This window comes from Pholcus phalangioides, unplaced genomic scaffold (genome assembly GCF_987345545.1).
Source record: "Pholcus phalangioides strain wild (caught in Gottingen) unplaced genomic scaffold, Ppha-v1.0 ptg000042l_1, whole genome shotgun sequence".
NCBI classification, from domain to species: Eukaryota; Metazoa; Arthropoda; class Arachnida; order Araneae; family Pholcidae; genus Pholcus; species Pholcus phalangioides.
In genome coordinates, this window is record NW_028301628.1 from 14,568,993 (window position 1) to 14,589,037 (window position 20,045).

At 36.1% G+C, this 20,045-nt stretch overlaps 1 protein-coding gene across 1 annotated transcript; it reads left to right on the forward strand.

The window, feature by feature from the left end:
• The first annotated feature begins 4,375 nt into the window (after positions 1 to 4,375).
• On the forward strand, positions 4,376 to 6,476 carry LOC149064527 (uncharacterized). Its single transcript, XM_089255141.1, has one exon. It carries the CDS (start codon positions 4,681 to 4,683, stop codon positions 5,854 to 5,856), a length of 1,176 nt encoding a protein of 391 aa, XP_089111267.1. The 5' UTR covers positions 4,376 to 4,680; the 3' UTR covers positions 5,857 to 6,476.
• Positions 6,477 to 20,045: the final 13,569 nt, after the last annotated feature.

Sequence of the window (20,045 nt, forward strand, 5' to 3'; positions counted from 1 at the left end):
TTTTACCTTACACATGGCTTCACCATAGGAAAACCACCTACAGCTGCTATTATGGCCCAATTAAGACTTTGTGAATCTGAGTACAAAAATTTTTGTCAATAAGACAGCCTTTTGATTTCCTCCATAATCTTGTAGATGGAACCACTCATTTTTCCTTTTTAGTTGCCATTACCGATCTCTTAAAATTAAAATATGTAAAACAAAAACATTTTTGATGAAAAAATTTTAGACATAATCGAAAGTCCTGATAACTATAAACTAATTTTTTCCCATGTTATGATATTGGTTCATTCCTTAATTGGTGAAAGTGATAGTACCTGAATGGCAAGATTATCCATGATTTTAATAAGCGGGTGTATTAAATAGTGTGAAAATTATTGGGTTATTGGTCTGAGATGTGGGATTAACAGAGCTATCTCAAGAGCATCATGTACCCTTGGACAAGTGATGTTCGGGTATCTTTATCTGGCTGAAATTACCAGCCTGCCAGTTTACGCGTTTACAATCGAAAACCATATTCGCAGATCTCGTAATAACAAGGCCCTCCTATGCACTTGAGACCCCCCTCCCCAGATCGTGCTCAGGTGGGTCCATGAATTAAGACAGCACTGGTGATGAATTTTTCTTGACATTTCATTATCTTGAATGACAATATCTTTGGTTGTGATGTGAAGTAGTCAGCGGAGCTGAGCTTGTATTCATGTACATCTTCTCTACTTAGAGAACTTCTCTACTTTCTCTCTTTACACTGTGTTAACACTCAAACTTTAATTTTCAAATTGTTACTGTTATTTGATTGATTGCTGCTAGTGTTATTCATTTCCTGATTGAGCCGAGGCTTGACTTGTTTTTTACAGTGCTAGAATCCAGATGCCATTTATTTTAATTTTTTTCCCCCTTCATAGCAGTTATGGTGCTCGTGTATTTTTGATGCTTCTATTTTTTGTGTTAGACTTAAGTGTCGCTGAACAGAACTGGGCTGATGTGATTGACAGGGCTATCTCTAGAGCATCATGGGGCCCCTGGGCAAGGGATGTTTAGGGGTCTTTATCTGGCTGAAATTACCAGTCTGCCAGTTTATCGGTTTCAGTTAATGTGCTAAGGGGTGATGGTAGTGCATCTGACTCTGTATTGATGAGACATAGTTCTAGATACATGATATTTAGTTATGAGGTTATAAAGAAGATATTTACAGGTACATATTTACATTAGATTAAAAGAGGGAAAGAGGACGTGGATGCATCTCGTGCGAGAGCTGGAGCTGATCTGGTCTCTCACACAATGGCCTTTTGGACCCTCTGAAGGGGCATCTGGTCATGTGATCATCTCGTGTGTCAGTACAGAATGTACTGAGATTCTTTCACATGACCAGAGCATGCTTGGTAAGACAGCCAAATGTGCAAAGTATAACAATAATACAAGAATATTAAGGCTCTACAGTACCCCTTCCCCAATGTCAATGTTGGACACAATAAAAATCTGTGAACCGGACTCGCCGTCCAGATCGTGTGGTCACTGGTGGTTTTGATTTCGTGGTTGAGTTCTCTGACGTAGAATCATTAGTTTGCGTTTGTACCACCAGCGCTGTTGTATCTTCCAAGAGGAAAAATGCTAGTTTTAAGTGATCAATGGAAACTGAAACTGTTTTGCCATTGATGTCAAGTTTGAACACTTTTTCGTTTTTGTCAATGACAAGAAAGGAATCATCATATGGTCTCTGGAGGGGTCGATGGACACTATCACGACGTAATAATACCTAAGTAGCATTCATCAGTTCTGGATACACTGTTTTGTTGGCGTACAACGGAGCTGCTGCATGTGGCCCTGTAACTTTTTTACGTAGTTACAAAGGTCAATGTTGACATTCGTTGAGTCGAAATGGCCGGGAAGACATAAGGGTGCACCAAACATGAGTTCGGTTGCCGTACACTGCAGGTCGGCTTCGAGAGCGGCTCGGTAGCCCTGAAGTATCGTTGGTAGTACTTCGGTCCAACGTTTGGTGTTATGGTATTTTATGGCTTTTTTAACACTCGATGAAATTCCTCAATCAAACCATTCGCTCGAGGATGGAAAGCGGTAGTTCTAGCTTGTTCAGTGCCTAGAAGTTGTAGGAGGGAGTGTAAAAGGTGGGACTCAAATTGTTGACTTTGATGCCCATTTTGTTATTTCCTTATTGATACCCGGCCACACAAAGTGACAACGGATTTGGTGAATCCTTCTTCTGATGTCTGGGTGCGCTAAGTTATGAACATGATCGAACAGTGTTTTCCTATACTGCACAGGAATGTAAGAACGTGCACTTCCAGTGGAGATATCACAAATTAAATCTGTCAGATTTGGGAAATTTAATTTTTTCAGTTCACAATTTAAATCACCCATCAGTTTTGATAATTCATCATCTGTTGCTTCAGCTTCAGCAATTCCATCATAATTAATTGGGCTTGGCATTGAAATAGCATATATGTGGGATATTATATCGGCTGCTATGTTTTCTGAGCCAGGAATATGGCAAATATCACTCGTGAATTGGGAAATTAAATCCAAGTGCCGGGTTTGGCGAGGCAAGCATTTGTCATGCTTCTGCTGAAAAGCATAGACTAAATGTTTTGATCTGTAAATAGCGTGAACTGACATGCTTTGAGCATGTGTCAAATATTTGATAGAAGAATATGCAGCCAATAGTTCTGTCATATGCGCTATAGCGTGTTTCCCCAAGAGTGAGTCTGAGAGAAAAATCCAAGCGGTTGCAAAGAATTGTTCACTACCTAGTGTAATGCACCACCAATTGAAAAATCAGATGCATCAACATGAAGTGCAAGTTTTGCAGATGTGGAAGGATGAGCTAATAGAGCAGGGTTTCCCAACTGGTGTTGGTGTTCTGCGGAACCCTAGGGTTCCATGAGAGTATTTTTGGGGTTCCGAGGAATCCCAAAAATCCCGGAACCCTGACAGCTTCAAAAATTTGATTGTTACTGTTTCACCTTAAGCAATTTTTTATTTTGATTTTTGTTGTGAGAATGTGTACCTACTTTAAAAAAATTTGGAATAATCTACCAGTAGGAGAAAAACGATATTTGCGTTGACTCCTTTCTTTTCCCATTTTCACACACAAGTCCTTCATACAATGACAGAGTCAAGAAGACTTCCTTGGAATTTGTATTCACGAAACTCAAGCCCTATATGCGGTTGTATGTGGGTCTTCCTCCAAAGTTGCAGAACTTTTGAATTGTTTCTATGCAAGGGCATAGCAAAGGGGGGGAGCCCCGAAATGTGAGAAAATGACCGAAAAAAGGGAAAAGATCGCCAAATCTATTGTTCTGTCACTTTGGTCCCCCCCCCCGAACGAAATTTCTGGCTACGTCCCTGTTTCTATGCATTCTGTGTCCCCCGTCTCCCTTTCTTTTAGGATCGCCCATAGAGTTTCAGGATGTCACATTCTTATAGCTTTTCTGAATAGCAAATTCCAAATATCAATTGTGAGATAGAAAGTAAGCTTTTCCTTTTCTCTAACTTGCCTAAGGTTATCGAGTAGCAGCCTTGATCAACACCATCTACATAACAAGGCCTCAGCACGAAGCTTGTGACGTCACTGAAGGCCATTTCTCCTATTGCCATTGGATATATGGCAACAAAAAAGATAAATATATCGTATGCGTTGGCCTGCTAGGAAAACTGGCCGCCTTAAGTGACGTCACAAGCTTCGTGTGGAGGCCTCGTTCTGTAGGTGGTGTTGCCTTGACACTGTATCTCTCAACAATTAGTCAATCACCAAAGTTTAGGGCTTTTGAGGTGATAATTCGCAATGAAAAACTGTTATAGCGACACATTTTTGTAATCCCCAATAATTACATAAATTGAATATATAGGAATGTTAATTTTCAAACATTTGGAGATCCAGTTGAAAACGTCGAGTTAATTGAAGTTTTTGTGACTTGTAAATGTCTCGTCGTCTCTTTTTTTGCTCCCGTCCTCCTCCATGCGAGACTAGGGTCATATGAACTACATGAAAAGAACTGGAAGAAGACATTGGCATATATTGGCATTAATACCACTGCATTTTTTCCATCATTGTATGTGGCGAATTCCCCGAAAATTTCAAGATTCTGCACCCCAATAACACAATCGTTCTGAATGTCCAACCAGTGCTGGTCGTGAGGCATCATGTGACAAGCAAACATTTTTCATGTTCCAGAAAAATACCTAGATGGGGTCAGTTGCCCCTGTCATTTCACTTCATGTTTTTGCTCAAATTGGAATTTTTTGCTCCTCTGAGATCTCGATTTCAGTTGGTGCTGAAATCTGAATAATTTAATCTTCATATTCACTATAGCTGGTGTTGGTTTGGTACACTGGGGGGGGGGGGGGAATTCACGCTTTTTCTTTTGACCACTCATTTTACAGTTTGGATGACAATGGAAATATGAATGAAAAGCAAAGCAACAGTAGTTGGGGTGTACGCACGTGTTTGTTTTTGCTCCTCTAAAAAAAAAGGGGAAAAAAAAGGGCAAATTTTTTTTTTTTCGTTACATTCTTTAAAAACGTATAATATATACAATTTACAGCATATTTAATTCGCATGGTTCGTTACTAATCCTTTTAATGTGCAATATTTATTTTAGTTAAATCCCACGTTAATTATCTAATCACGAGCTACGTAGCTGTTATCAGTCAGCCGTCAATATGTCTAAGTGTAAGTTGTGCTCCGAAGATATTCTAACAATGGATGATGGATTAACATGTGTCGTATGCAGGAACATATTTCATTTTTACTGTGGTGGGCTAAGTGAAAGATCGTTCCGAAAACTCAAACGAGATGAAAGTTCGTGGTACTGTTTTACATGCAAAAATTCAGGAAATCATAGTGCACCATCAATAACTTCAGCTTCATCGATGCCGACATTAACGACTATAACAACAACATCGACATCAATAATTACACCAGTCACAGCTTCATCAGGTGTCGCCAGCACAAGTCTATCAAATATCTCGATCTCAACAAACGCAGCACCTACTACCTCGACAGCATCAATCGCTGATAACTCCTTAGTCTCTACATCATCAATTCCGCTCATCCAACCGCCAACAGTGACTGAAAACACAGATTGCTCAATTTCAGTGAATACCCAAATGGCCTTGCCATCTAGCGATGAACAGTATTTACAAAACTTACCATCCGATCTAAAACAAATAGTTGACATAATCAACAAGTCTTTCGAAAACCAAATTACGGCACTGAAATCATACATTTCTACTCAGTTCCTAACACTGACAGAACAGAACCATCAATATCAAATTCAAATAGCTGACCTCCAAAACAAACACCAGGAAATAATATCCGAAAACTCAGTTTTGAAAACCGAAATCACAAAACTACAAAGTGAAATTGGTGGTCTGCAACAATACTCAAGAAGATGCAACATCGAAATACAAGGATTGCCAGAGACACCAGAGGAAAATATCGACAATTTGAAAATGACTATTGTTTCTCTAATAGATCCCGAGATGTCAAATACCATCACAGCCATTCACCGCGTCCCAACGAAGATAAAGGACAAAATTAAGCCCATAATTGTCCAGTTTGATGGGAAATCCAGCAGAGACAAATTTTTAAAAGAAGCAAAGACAAAGAAATTGTTAGCGTCATCAATTGATAACAGACTTAAATCGGTGCCTGTATATTTTAATTGCCACTTATGTCCATATATGAAAAACGTTTATTATCACTGTAAACAATTCAAGCAACAGAGGAATTTCAATCACTGCTGGATCAGAGATGGTAAGGTATTTTTGCGTCAATACGATGATTCCAGGGTGTTCAGTATTACTCATGTAAATGACTTAAATAATGTCTATTAATTATTAATCCCAATCTAAACTACACTGACCTGAACACCCTGGATGAACTGAAAACATACTTCTCTACCAGCAATTCAAATTTAAATAATACTAACATTACATTTTCCTCATTCAACGTTTTCCATATAAATATACGCAGTGTTAGATCGAATTTTAATCAACTGCTAACAACTTTAGGTACCAATATTCAAAACATACATATTTTAGTCCTCTCAGAAGTCTGGATTTTTGACAACGAAATAAACTTTTTCAATATTTCCGGATTCGAAATATTTCATTGTTGTAGACAATATAATAATTCGGGTGGTATACTGGTATATGTTAACGATTTCCTAAGCCTAAAACATTTAACTTCAATCACCATGCAAACAGCTGAGATTGTTGTATTGTTTCACCAATCTTTGAAGTTTACTATTTTATCTGTTTATCGATCTCATTCATTTCTATCTACCGATTTCATTAACGAATTGAAAACTACTATTGATCGAATCAAATGTAAAAATGTTCTAATTATTGGTGATATCAATATTGACCTTCTTGACTCTAACTCTAATATTACTACTGAATACTTAAACTTATTGTGTAGTAAAGGATTTCAGCCATATATCGAAGGCATAACTAGACCTCGATCAAACACATGTCTTGATCACATATTCATACGGAATTCATCTGATATTTCTGATATATATTCTTCTATTTTTTTCTCTGATTTGACAGATCATTATGCAATAATTTGTAAGCTATGTTTTAGTATATCCACTTCAACTATCAGATCAAAACTAACTAACCGTCAGTTTAAAAAACTTGATTATCGGAAACTTCATATTTTTCTTCAAAATTACAATTTTTCATTCAATAATATTGACCCTTCTAATAATTTTGAAGAATTTTTACTTAAACTTGAAACAATAGTACACAATCACGCTAGATATATCAATTGTAAAAACAATAGATCGCAGCTGAATCCTTGGATCACTCATGAATTACGACACCTGACAAAAATTAAGCAAAAACTGTATTATAAAACACGAAAATTTCCATTCGATATCCCATTAAATATAGCCTATAAAAATGTTGTAAAGCTGGTCAAATCCAAAATAAAATCTGCTAAACTTGAATATTTTTCCTACCAATTTTCAAAATGTAACACTCCCACAAAACGCTGGAGATTCATTGATGGTATAATTAAAAAAACTGATGGTCATAATAAACTGTTTTCCTCCGATTCTGATCCTATTTCTCTGGCTCAAAACTTTAATTCCCATTTTGTTAATATTTCCACACTCAATATCAACATAAATGAAGATTTTAAGCAATACATGAAATCGAATTCTCACTCAATATACCTTTTTCCAACAACTGCTGATGAAATCTTGACAATTATTAAAAAATTACCCACTTCTGGATCCTTTGCAGAAACAATCAATAACAAGGTCTTGAAAATTCTACCATATAATATTTTGAATACTCTCTCAGATTTAATAAATATATGTATGGCTAATGGTAAATTCCCAAGGTCTTTAAAATCAGCTATCGTAACACCTATTTATAAATCTGAAGATCCCAATGATTTTAACAACTTCAGACCAATCTCAGTTCTACCCTCTATCTCAAAAATATTTGAAACAATTATCAAAAATAGAATTTTTTCTTTCTTATCACATTTCAGTTTCTTTTCTAACAACCAGTTTGGATTCCTTCCTAATAAAAACACAGAAACTGCTCTACTAACATTTACTAAATTTATCGCTGAAAATATTGATAAATCTAAAAAAACCATTGCAATATTTCTTGATATAAGAAAAGCATTTGATAGCGTGAATCATCATATATTACTCAATAAGTTGTCATATATCGGAATCAGAGGTAATACTCTGAATCTAATTGCTTCTTTTTTAACTCATAGAACACAATCAGTCAAAATTCACAATAGCCTTAGCACCCCATTGGAAATAGTGAAAGGCGTCCCTCAGGGATCTGTATTGGGACCATTATTATTTTTAATATTCATAAATGATTTATGTAATTTAAACATAAATGGCAATATCATAACTTTCGCCGATGACACAGTATTACTTTACTCATCTGATGATTTTCAATCTCTTACTAACCTAATCAATACTGATTTAATTAAAATCCGAAAGTGGTTTGTTGCTAACGACCTTCAGATAAATACATCAAAAACTAAGTTTATAAATTTCTCTTCCCAATCTAACACTCACTTTCACCCTAATTTAATTTTCCATAATTGCAATTGTACTATTAATTCTGATTGTAATTGTTCATGTCTCGAACAAGTTACTACAATTAAATACCTTGGAGTATATATTGATCACAATCTTAAATGGAAGAGTCATATCAAGTACTTGCAAAAAAGACTACGACTAGCAATTTATAAATTTTACTATCTCAAATCCTACTTGAATCAGTCGTTTTTATTAACCCTTTATTATTCCTTGTTTCATTCACTTCTACTATATGGTCTAACTGTCTGGGGTTCTGACTACCTTTCAACCCTTTACCCTATAATCAGCCTCCATAAGAGAATAATTAGAATCATCACAAATAACTTTACTACACCATCAATACAACTTCATCAACATCTTGGAATACTTACATTACGTCAATTATATTTCTATAAATCTATTCTCCTCCTATTCAAAGGTCAATTCTCCTTGCCTTTAAATACATCTCGATCTTCAAATCGATTAAATAATATATATTCACTTCCGCTGCCTCATAAAACACTGTTGAAGAAACATTTTACTTACCTTATCCCAAAATTCTACAATACATTACCACCAGAAATCACTCACAATACTAATTTATCATCCTTTAAAAAGTGTGTCAAGCAATACATATTCTCACTAGATGGTATAGAAAATTTGTTTTAATGTTTTTTTTCACTTGCTCATATAATCCTTAAATAACGTAACAGTTTAATTTAACTACATGCTGCATCTAGTCGTTTTTGCTTTCACTCCAACATCTAAAAAAAATTATATTTTTAGTTGCAGCATGTAGAACTGTTTTTAAATTGCACTCCTCTGTTGCCATTAACTTTTATTTTAATTTGAATAATTTTGATTTTTTTTTTTTAGTTGACTATTCTGTTTTCCATATTAATCTTTACTAGCATTTACCAGAATGGGTCATTTTTTGATTGACTCCTTGGTAAATTTTTTCTTTTTGTACTGTTATATGATAACAATAAATTTGATTTATATATATTAAAAAAAAAAAAAAAATTATTTTTTCAAAAAAAAAAAAAAAAAAAAAATGGTGTATGTAAAATTCACACTCAACCCAGCTGACCAAGTATTTTTTTATCTTGTTCTGTATTTTACTATTGATATTATCTATTAATCGTTGAAGACCATTTCATCCAGGGTTGTAGCTAAGTTTTTATGAGGAGGGACAAACATGATTTTGCCGCCCCCTTCACTTCAAATTTCAATGATTTTGTAATGGTATTTTTGTTTTTTCCTGGTATTTGCCGCCCCCCTAAAATTTTGGTACCCGGGGCAGTTGCCCTTTCTCCTCCCCCCCCCCCCCCCCCAGTTCCGGCCCAGATTCCATCAAACATTTTTTAAATTATTTTCTTGTTCTTTTGACAGCTTCTTGCATTTCGTGAATTTTAATGTGAATACTTGAACAAAAGTGATACTTGTGTATCAGTTGTCATGATTATAAAACCGTGGGTATTTGTGGAATACCACTTACATAGCAGTGGATTATAGTAGCCCAATTATATAAGATAGTCGCGAACTGTGCCACAAGATGCTCAGAGATGTTGTGTGTTCAATACCCTCTTCTATCCTTGCCAGTACCTTTTCTGATACAAGGGACAATTGCAGAAACAGCATCATGATGATCAAACAGCACATTGTTGTTGAAGAAAGTGTGCACACCAAATGTTTGGCGTACGAACCTCTCTGTGAAAAACATAAAAAAGCCATTCTGAATCAGCTGTGAACTGTATAAGTAATGGTCTAATTAGTCCTATTACGCACAAAATGAAGGTGGTAGAGAAAAAAAAAGATTAAATTAGCATGTTTTTCATTATTCTGAAGCTGTGTATAACTAGTATGACCAAATGGAAAAAAAAACGGAAATTTTTATGTAGGGCCTACAGCTCAAAACGAATTCACTATTTCAAAGTGGTTTTTTAAGCAAGCTTGACAAAAACATTTTTATTAAACCTACGAAATAACGAAATATTATGAAAAATTCAGTCCCGTAAAATATGGGACATATGGTCACACAATAATGGAACCTCGTTTATACGACACGTCGTATAAATGCAAAAGCAGTATAACGATATTTTTCGAAAATTATCCACCCCCTCCTTTTTTTACAGATGTTTCCCAAAAAACATTTTTGTTAAAAATCTGTCCTTATGGCTCAAAATCTTATGCTTGAGAAGAAATATGCTATAATAACATTACTGTTGCTCAAGTCTCAAGCAATTTTACGGTATTCATTTCAAGATTTAACAGAAAAAAAAAGTGTTATTTAAACCTTATGTAAAACGTCCTATACTTGTTTGTTTTGCTTTCTATATCTAAACAAAAAGTAGATGATGTATTGAGTTCTGTTGTTGAAATATTTTTCTCTTAGGGGCCGTTCAAGTATTACATAAGCAAATTTTCAGCCATTTTTGACCCCTCCCTTGTCAGCAAAAGATAAAAAAACTCTGATCCCCTCCCCCCCGTCACCAAAATTTCGTCATCAGCTCTGCTCCTCTGAATCGTAACGCATATTGGTGGGATCAGAGACATACACAGTGGGGGGGGGCATAGGGGGCTAGTGCCCCCTCCCCACAATCAATAATTTATTTTTTTAATGCAGAAAAATATTATTTTTAAATTTTAATTTTGGAAGAAAATACCTTTATATGTTATTATAATCAATTTCTGTTAATTTCAATATTATTTGAAAACTATGAACTCAAAATTTATCTAATAAATTCATTGCGACACACCCTCTAAGCCATATAATGATAAATCACATTAACGGCCCTTGGCCTATGGACCAAATATGGGGTTATCTGATGCAGCCTGCCCGCCTCAAACCTAATTTTGTAAAAATGAACTAAGCGGCACATTTACAGATCGCTTAAGTGTCCTGTGGTACAATTCCAGAACATTTAAGCGGCCTGTGGCACATTTAGATATCCCTTGAGTGACATGTGATGTAGTTTTAGAGCACTTAAGTGGCCCCCAGTGCAGTTCTACATCACTCAAGTTACACGCAGCACATTCTCAGATTATTTAAGTGATCTGCGGTGTATAATTACAGATCAGTAGAGTGATGCGGGGCACAGTTCCAGAGCACTTGAATCCGCGAAAAATTTTGAGATCACTAAAGTGGCTCTGTAGGGCACTTATCAATAGTGGAGGGGGGAAATGTTGCTTCAAGTGCCCACAAACCATCGAAAGGGTTTTCTCGTTTTCGGCTCACAGAGTAAGATACCATTAAGAATATTTCATATTTTCATAAACGGTGGTTTATGACATAAGCATTATCCAAACTCCCCTTTCCATTGTCATCAAAAGTCAGCAAATCGGAAACCCCTCCCCCCCCCATCGATTATGACGTAATACTTGAATGGCCCTTTAAGAAAGAACTAATAGTGGACATGTTTGCTATCAGCAGGGCCGGAACTAGGGGGCAGACGAGGCAACTGCCCCGGGCATCAAAATTTAGGTGAGGATTGTAAACTATTGAATGGGTGGGGGGCGGCAAAATCATGTTTGCCCAGATTGGCAAAAATTGTAGTTACAGCCCTGGCTATGAGGATACGATAGCCTGTTCAATAATTAATTCAGTACCTGACAAAAGCCATTGAATCAGTCAATCATCTTAAATTTTATGGCTTTTTCAGTAAAAAATATGCATGAGAAACTACAGTCGATCCCGCTTAGTCTTCCCACCTACAACGTTTCTTCATGATGTGTTTTTGAAAACCGGAAAATACTGTATATCAGTGATGCGTTTTTACCAATTGAAAAATTGACTTGAGAGTTCGAATCGAAGTGAAAACATTCATTATATGAAGTGTGTACAGGCAGGGCCCTTGGTAAAGCAGGAATTAGGAAGCTCTCGCGACGAGAGTCAAAGATGTTAATTGGTCAGTGAATGAATGTTGTTTGAATTTCGTAGGGCTCAAAGTATGTAGGCTTCATTTGCCCATGCAGAAATTAGGCCCTGTATACAGGGATAATGTATAGGAATGTATAGCAACTGAAGCCAAACGTCGTACAAATGATTAAGATCAGAAACGTAATGGAGAGACATATAAAAAGGGTTCCATTACATTTTCCTAAATGCAGCAAAATCTCCGCAGTTGATCACCTGTACTAAAACACAAATATGCTTCAGTGGTTGTCCCTATTCGCCGTAAAATTTCTATGGCGGAGCCCCATAGTCTCCTCTTTTATTTACTTATCAAATTTACTGATTTATTTTCTTCAAGTGGCTGCAGAGCTCCCGGGAAGGGCACACGTAGCGCCGATTGAGAACCGTTGCTTCAGTGAAAAGTTTCCCAAACTTTTTGTTCCATACCTCTTTTTCAAGAAATGTCTTTTTCATCGCTCCTAACTCAAGCTCACCCATAGGATCCTATACTAAGCCCATAGCTTCTACCGACCCTCTGGACTATTGCATTGCCAATTATTGTGAAATATCGCCCCCTGGGGGAAGGGGGCGATATTTCACACTTCGGAAAACACTGCTTTAGTGACTATTCTTGGTTAATATGCAACTTAATTTAATGAAAGGTCACCCAGTGGGGGACGGGAAGTTGACCTTTTTATTTTTGATTTTTTTTGCACTATTTATAAATTTATTAGTCCTTTTTTTTGCATTTACATATTTTAACCTCTTTTTAGCATTAATGTGTGTGCATAAATGTATGTAATTGAAAAATTTTCAGAACAAGTGCATATTTTAAAATTGTGCGGAAGATTAATTACATTTTTATAATTTTTCAAATTAATATTGCTCATAATACAATAAACATTCGTTATAACGACAGCTCACAACCACGAGAAAATTTTTTGTTGTAATTTACTTCTCATTATAAACGAGTTTTCACTTATTAGTCTGTCGGGACATAAAATTATTGAAAATTGCTGCTTTATCTGCATTGGAACATCTTTGAGATCATTTCGTTCATGTTGAACAATTAGAAGTCTGAACTTATTACATTCATGCTCACTTCCATGACATGGATGGATCGGTCAGCATTTTCCATTCCACATTTTAAAATAGTTTGATGTTTGGCTGCTAAAACTCCAGGAATTTTTAACTATATATCCGAAATTTGTCCATACCCGAAGCCTGGGTTTATTTGCATGTCTTTTCTTTTTTTTTCAAGTAAAATCTCTCGGGAGAAAAAATCCGCCCATTTTTGACATTCATGTTTTGTTACTTGTGTGCACGTGTAGTTTGCTTCTTTTTTGAGCATCTGTTTCTTTGTATTAGTGAGCAGATACAGTACTAGTAATAGAAATTCCTAAATGAAATACATGTAGAAGTCATTTGCATGAGAATATATTTTTGCAAATGAATATGCACCATGAGCATAGGCGTAAACTTATCGAAAATGTTGGAGGGCTTATTCTCAAATAATGGACATAGTTTATACGATACGTCGTATAATTGCAAAAACTGTTTAACAAACTTTTTCGAAAATTACACCCCTCCCTTTTCCACAAATGCTTCCCAAAAAAAGTTTTTGTAAAAAATCTGTCGTTTTGATTCAAAATTATGCTTGAGAAGAAATATTATACTATCATAACATTACTGTTGCTAAAGTCTCAAGCAATGTTACGGTATTCATTTCAAGATTTAACAGGGGGAAAAAAAGTGTTATTTAAACCTTACGTAAAACATATACTTTGTTGTGCTTTTGGTTTCTATATCTAAGCAAAAAAGTAGATATGTATTGAGTTCCGTTGTTGAAAGATTTTTCTCTTAAAAAAAGAACTGATAGTGAACATGTTTGCCATCAGCAGGGCCGGAACTAGAGGGGGCAAAATTTAGGAGGCGTCAATCTTAGGTTGGAACAGGGAACACTGTTATGAAATTATCAAATGTGGGGCGGCCAAAACCATGTTTGTCTCAGTCGGCAAAAACCTAGTTACGGTTCTGGCTATCAGCATACCATAGCCCATTCAATAATTATTTTAGTACCTGTCAAAAGCCATCTGGTCAATCATCTTAAATTTTATGGCTTTTTCAGTAAAAAATATACATGAGAAATTACAGTCAATGCCGCTTAGCTTGGAACGTTTTTCAGTTTAGTACGATTCAGGGGCGTAGCCAGAAATTTCGTTCGGGGGGGGGACCAAAGTGACAGAACAATGGATTTGGCCATCTTTTTCCCTTTTTTCGGTCATTTTCTCACATTTCGGGGGGGGGGGACCAGACCCCCAAAAGTCCCCCCCCCCCCCTGGCTACGCCCTTGGTACGATTTACTTACATGTTCCATCTATCACTAATAACCATCAAGATTTTCAATTTGAAGCGTTTTTCCCTTTACAACGTTTCTTCATGATGGGGTTTTGGAAAAACGGAATGCGCTGTATTTCAGTGACGCGTTTTTACCAATTAAAAAATTTCGATGCGATTGATAGAAATAGTGTTGTTTTCCAGACTTGAGAGTTAGAATCGAAGTGAAAACATAGATTAATTGAAGTGTATACAGGCAGGGCCCTGAGTAAAGCAGGAATTATATGAGGCTCTTGCGACAAGAGTCAAAGATGTTAATTGGTCAGTGAATGTATGTTTGAATTTAGGGTGCTCAAAGTTATAAAGGTCCCATTTGCCCATACAGAAATCAGGCTCTGTATACAAGGATAATGTATAGGAATGTATAGCAACTGAAGCCAAACGTCGTACAAATGATTAAGATCAGAAACGTAATGGAGAGACATATAAAAACGGTTCCATTACATTTTCCTAAATGCAGTAAAATCTCCACAGATGATCACCTGTACTCTACTCAAACACAAATATTCTTCAGTGGCCCCCTCTATTATCAAATTTACTAATTTATTTTCTTTTCTTCGAGTGGCTGCAGAGTTCCCGGGAAGTGCTCACGGAGCATCGGTTGAGAACCGCTGCTTCAGTGAAAAGTTTCCTAAACTCTTTGTTCCATAGCCCTTTTTTTTGAAAAAAAAAAAAAAAATTCTCATCTCTCCGATCTCAAATCCACCCATAGGATCCTATACTAAACCCATAGCTTCTAACGCCCCTCTGGAGTATTGCATCGACCCCTTCCCCCAGGGGGGCGATATTTCACACTTTGGAAATTACTGCTTTAGTAGCCATTCTTGGTTATCATACAACTTAATTTAATGAAAGATCACCTATTGGTAAATGGGAAATTGACCTTTTTATTTATTTATTTTTGCACTATTTATAAAACGAGGGAAAACGTCCAGGACCTGGCCGAGCCACGCGGAGGCTCACCCGAGCCAACAAGCCAATGAAGGAAAACGTAGTTCAGGACCTGGCGCTTCCCACAGAAAAAAACAACGGGTTCAAGCTCAATAGAGCTAAAAATACATCAGAAGAACTCATCGCAATAAATTGTATATTGTATAATAGAAATATTTAAAAATCTGTATGTACTTTTTTTTAATAATATGTTTTTATATTCATGTTCATGTATTTTATATGCACAACAAAGCACCCAACACCGCCCAGCCCCCTCATCCGGAGCAATGGCTAAAATTAACAATGATCGATAGAGTCTGGGCAGTGCACGGTATGAAATGAAATGCACTATTTATAAATTTATTATGATTAGTCCTGTTTGTTGCATTTACATATTTTAACCTCTTTTTAGCATTAATGTGTGTATAAATGTATGTAATTAAAGAATTTTCAGAATAAGTGCATATTTTTAAGTTGTGCAGAAGATTAATTAAATTTTTCAAATTAATATTGCTCATTATACAATAAAAGTTCATTATAATGACAGCTCACAACCACGAGAAATATTTTCATTGTAACGTACTTCTCATTATAAACGAATTTTCACTTTTTAGTCTGTAAGGACATAGAATTATTGAAAATTGCTGCTTCATCTGCATCGGAACGTCTTTGAGATCATTTCGTTCTAATATTAATGATTGAACAGAACTCTAGCCATTAACAAAATTTTTTGATCTCAAAGCAGTTGATTGTGTAAGAGTATAAGCATAGAGAATTAATATAAGTAGAGAGTGAAAGCCCATTCACGCGCTGTTCCGAACAGGTGCTCAGAGTGTACCACGTGACTTATATCAGCAAAGCTGCCATGTTTGGCGGTGATCTTACGCACTTCGTAATTTGGCGAGTTCGTAATCCCACACTGTCAGGCATTTTGCCCGAGGAGCTTTTTGTCGTGGTATGCAGAGTACCTTCAGAAAATGGATGAAAACTATGAAAGACGATTAATTCCAGAATGAAAAATAATTTCGGAATTGAAAAATATTTGATTTAATGAAAGAATTCTAGAACAAATTGATGAAAATTCAGAATGTCTGAAAGAAAAAATTTTAAGTTTACTGGTTTTTAAAATAATTTTTCAGAAGTTAAAATACACTGCTGGCCACCGTAAATGCAACACCCTGAAGGAAGCATGCAAATAATACGAAATTTACAACATGCATTAGCGGAGGTGAGATATGCAAATGATTAGAATTTCAGCGCAGACGCACATCACGCGCGCCTGTGGCGCCACTTCAAAGCGCTATTTAAGGCTTGGAGATTTCGACGATTTGAAGTACGGCAATTGTGTTTTTCTTGTGGTTTTTTAATAAAAACGATCGATTATGCCTCGTAGAAAACAGCAATCATCTTTTGATCAAGTATCCGAGTTCGACAGAGGAAGGATAGTGGTCTACCGAGATTGTGGAGAGTGTGGATTATCTTTCAGGGAAATCGGTAGTCGTGTTGGACGAAACCAAACAACTGTAATGCGGATATGTGATCGTTGGATGCAGGAGGGTACGACGGACCGACGTGTTCGATCGCATCCACCTCAGTGCACCGATTCACGTGATGACAGGCGTATTGTGCGTATGGCAGTGACGGATCGCTCAGCCACATCACGAACCATAGCACAGCACATTCAGTCTGTACTGCATCATCCAGTGTCTGTGCGTACCATTCGACGCCGTTTACAGCAGAGTGGTCTGTCCACAAGACGTCCATTGCTTCGTCTACCCTTGACGCAGAACCACAGACGTCTCCGCCGCCAATGGTGCGATGAAAGAAGGATGTGGATGGCACAATGGAATGAAATTGTCTTTACTGACGAGTCACGCTTCTGTCTGCAACACCACGATGGTCGGATTCGAGTCTGGAGACACCGTGGAGAGAGGATGCTGAGCAGCTGCGTTATGCACCGCCACACTGGTACTGCACCGGGTATTATGGTATGGGGCGGTATTGGATATCACTCTCGCACTCCTCTAGTACGCATTGCCGGTACTTTAAAAAGCCAGCGCTACATCTCCGAGGTGTTGGAGCCAGTTGTCCTTCCTTACCTTCAGGGCTTGCCCACAGCCATATTTCAACAGGATAATGCGCGACCACACGTGGCACGCATTGTCCAAAGGTTCTTCGTCAATCGCCAGATTGAATTGCTTCCCTGGCCAGCTCGCTCCCCGGATCTTTCGCCGATAGAAAACATGTGGTCCATGGTTGCTCAACGATTGACCCAGATTACATCCCCAGTTGCCACACCAGATCAACTTTGGCAACGCGTGGAAGCTGCTTGGTCTGCTGTACCCCAAGAACACTAAAAAAAAAGTCTCTTTGAATCAATGCCGAGGCGTGTGGCAGCGGTGATCTCCAACAATGGCGGCTACTCTGGCTACTGATTTTGGCAGGAACCACACTTCACAGAAGTCTATAAATTTAATCATTTGATGCTTGGTCAACATGTTATCTACAAAATAAATATTGTTGCGATATGTCTTGTCTTTCTTGGTGTTGCAATTTGGGTGGCCAGCAGTGTATTATCCTAATTTACAATAATGTTTTTGTCCTGAAAATATTTTTTCGTTACATACAAGATTTCCCCCAATCACAGTGTTAAATTATTTTAAGTGGACACTGTTAATTAATTTGTATTGGTTAAAAAGTTAAATTAAAACCTTCACAGATTGTTTACAAAGATTAAGTTACATTAAGTAAACTTTGAATACTTATGAAACATAATACCTCAAGAGTGATATAATAAAGCAAACACAGTGAGGAGTACTTTATTAGATATTGTGTGCGTGTGGACACCAACTTTTATTTCACAAATAATCATCCATTCAAAATTCAACTCAAAAATTTTCAAAAGTGGAACATCAAATGGTTTATTCAATAGTTTTGATGATATACGATGCAAATTACTGATGTATAAACACTATGTAAATAAGATGCAAAAGCGGATGTTTATTTTCAACATTTCAGGAATTGGTTCTGAAAATTTTTATATGGCACTGAACTATGTGTATACAACATATACAGTTGTAAGTTGTATACAAATTGATTTGTTAATCAAAATTTTGTCTATCTTTCAGTTTATGAGGAACCAGGGAAGGCAAATTGCAATAAGTTAAAAAGCCAATATCACATTTTTACAAAATATTGTTTACAAATTTGCCCTCATGAAATTTTGAAAAAGTGATATTTTGCCATCTGAGCACAGAAATGAGAATATTGAAAAAAAATTCAACGTGGACATACATAAAATATAAATGATAAACAAAAAAATTAATTGCACATATACCTTCAATACTTGTATAAATTTCTATAGTGATTTCAGCAATTTTTAATTGCCTCTCTTTTCATTCATATTTGCAGTCTTGCAATATGAATACGAATAATTACCATGCTTTACAATGTCTGTAAAAATAATATTCAGGAAAAAAATTTAACGTACAAACTTTTGAGATTTGGATTTCTTTCCATTTCATTAAGCTAATAATTTTTTTTTGTTTCAAATCTAAAACTTTACTACTTTGACATTTTCAAGAAAAGTCTACACACAATGAAGATGTGTTCTGGCATTTGTGCATTACTCACAACTGAGCTAAAAACTACTGACATGACCATACATGCAACAAGAGATTTGCAAGCACTGTTGACCAAGTTGATTGTCATTGGTTAGTTTATTTACAAAACTAGAGAAGGAAAGTAGGAAATAAAAAAAACATGTCTTAAATATATGCCGTATCTAAATTCTTTACTCTGACAATGAACTTAATTTATTTAAAACCAAACACTTCGGCTTAAAGGAAGAAAGCTTCAACTCAAGCAGATATTTGAGTCATCAGAGTTCAACTGATAGAAAATTGACTGTAGGTCTATATAAAATAACCTCATGAAAAATGCAACCATACCTCTAACATATTAGAAGCAGCATCAGAGATTGAAGACTTTTACCTCATGATTTCTTGAAGAGAACTGACTTTTATCTCAACTTTCTTTTTTTTCTGCCCAATATTGTAATTTAGCTATTATTAGCTTATCCTGTGGTTAGCTATTTTCAAAGCTTCAGTAGCTTATGGGCTTGATACCATCAGAACCAAAATCTCCAAGATAGTATTTCTTTCTTTTTTTGGTAACTGCAAAATATGTTAACAGTAAAATTAGTGACAAGCATCAGTTTCATGTCAATCAACATGAAAACATAAAACAAAGTTTTGTGTAAAGAGAAAAATGTCGAGTTTTCGCATCTGTATTTTGAGATTCTTATGACAGACTAGAATAAAATTCATCTATGAAAAAATAGTTTAAGCTGGATTACAACAGAAAACTAAATGTGTTTTGTTACCTGCATTACTCGTACTAGGCACATTGAATTTTCATCACTTTTCCGCTTCTTTGATGACTTTCTAACAAGCTTTTTTTAGCCATGAACTTCTCTCGATCAAAACTGTCTTCTGTAAAATGCTTAGAGCAAATTTTGGAGTAATCGGAGGCCTTTTCTCCAAAGACAGATTTCCCAAAGATTTTCTGCCTTTCATGATCTTTAGGAAAATTGAAAAATAAAAATATTTGTGTCAGAGGCAAAAAGAAAAAACGAGACTGTTGGAATACAAATCCAAATAACATGTTAAAATTGTTATAATTATTAACAAATTATATTTTATGAGCAATATTTTTTTTTTTGTCATCCAGCTACTACTTTG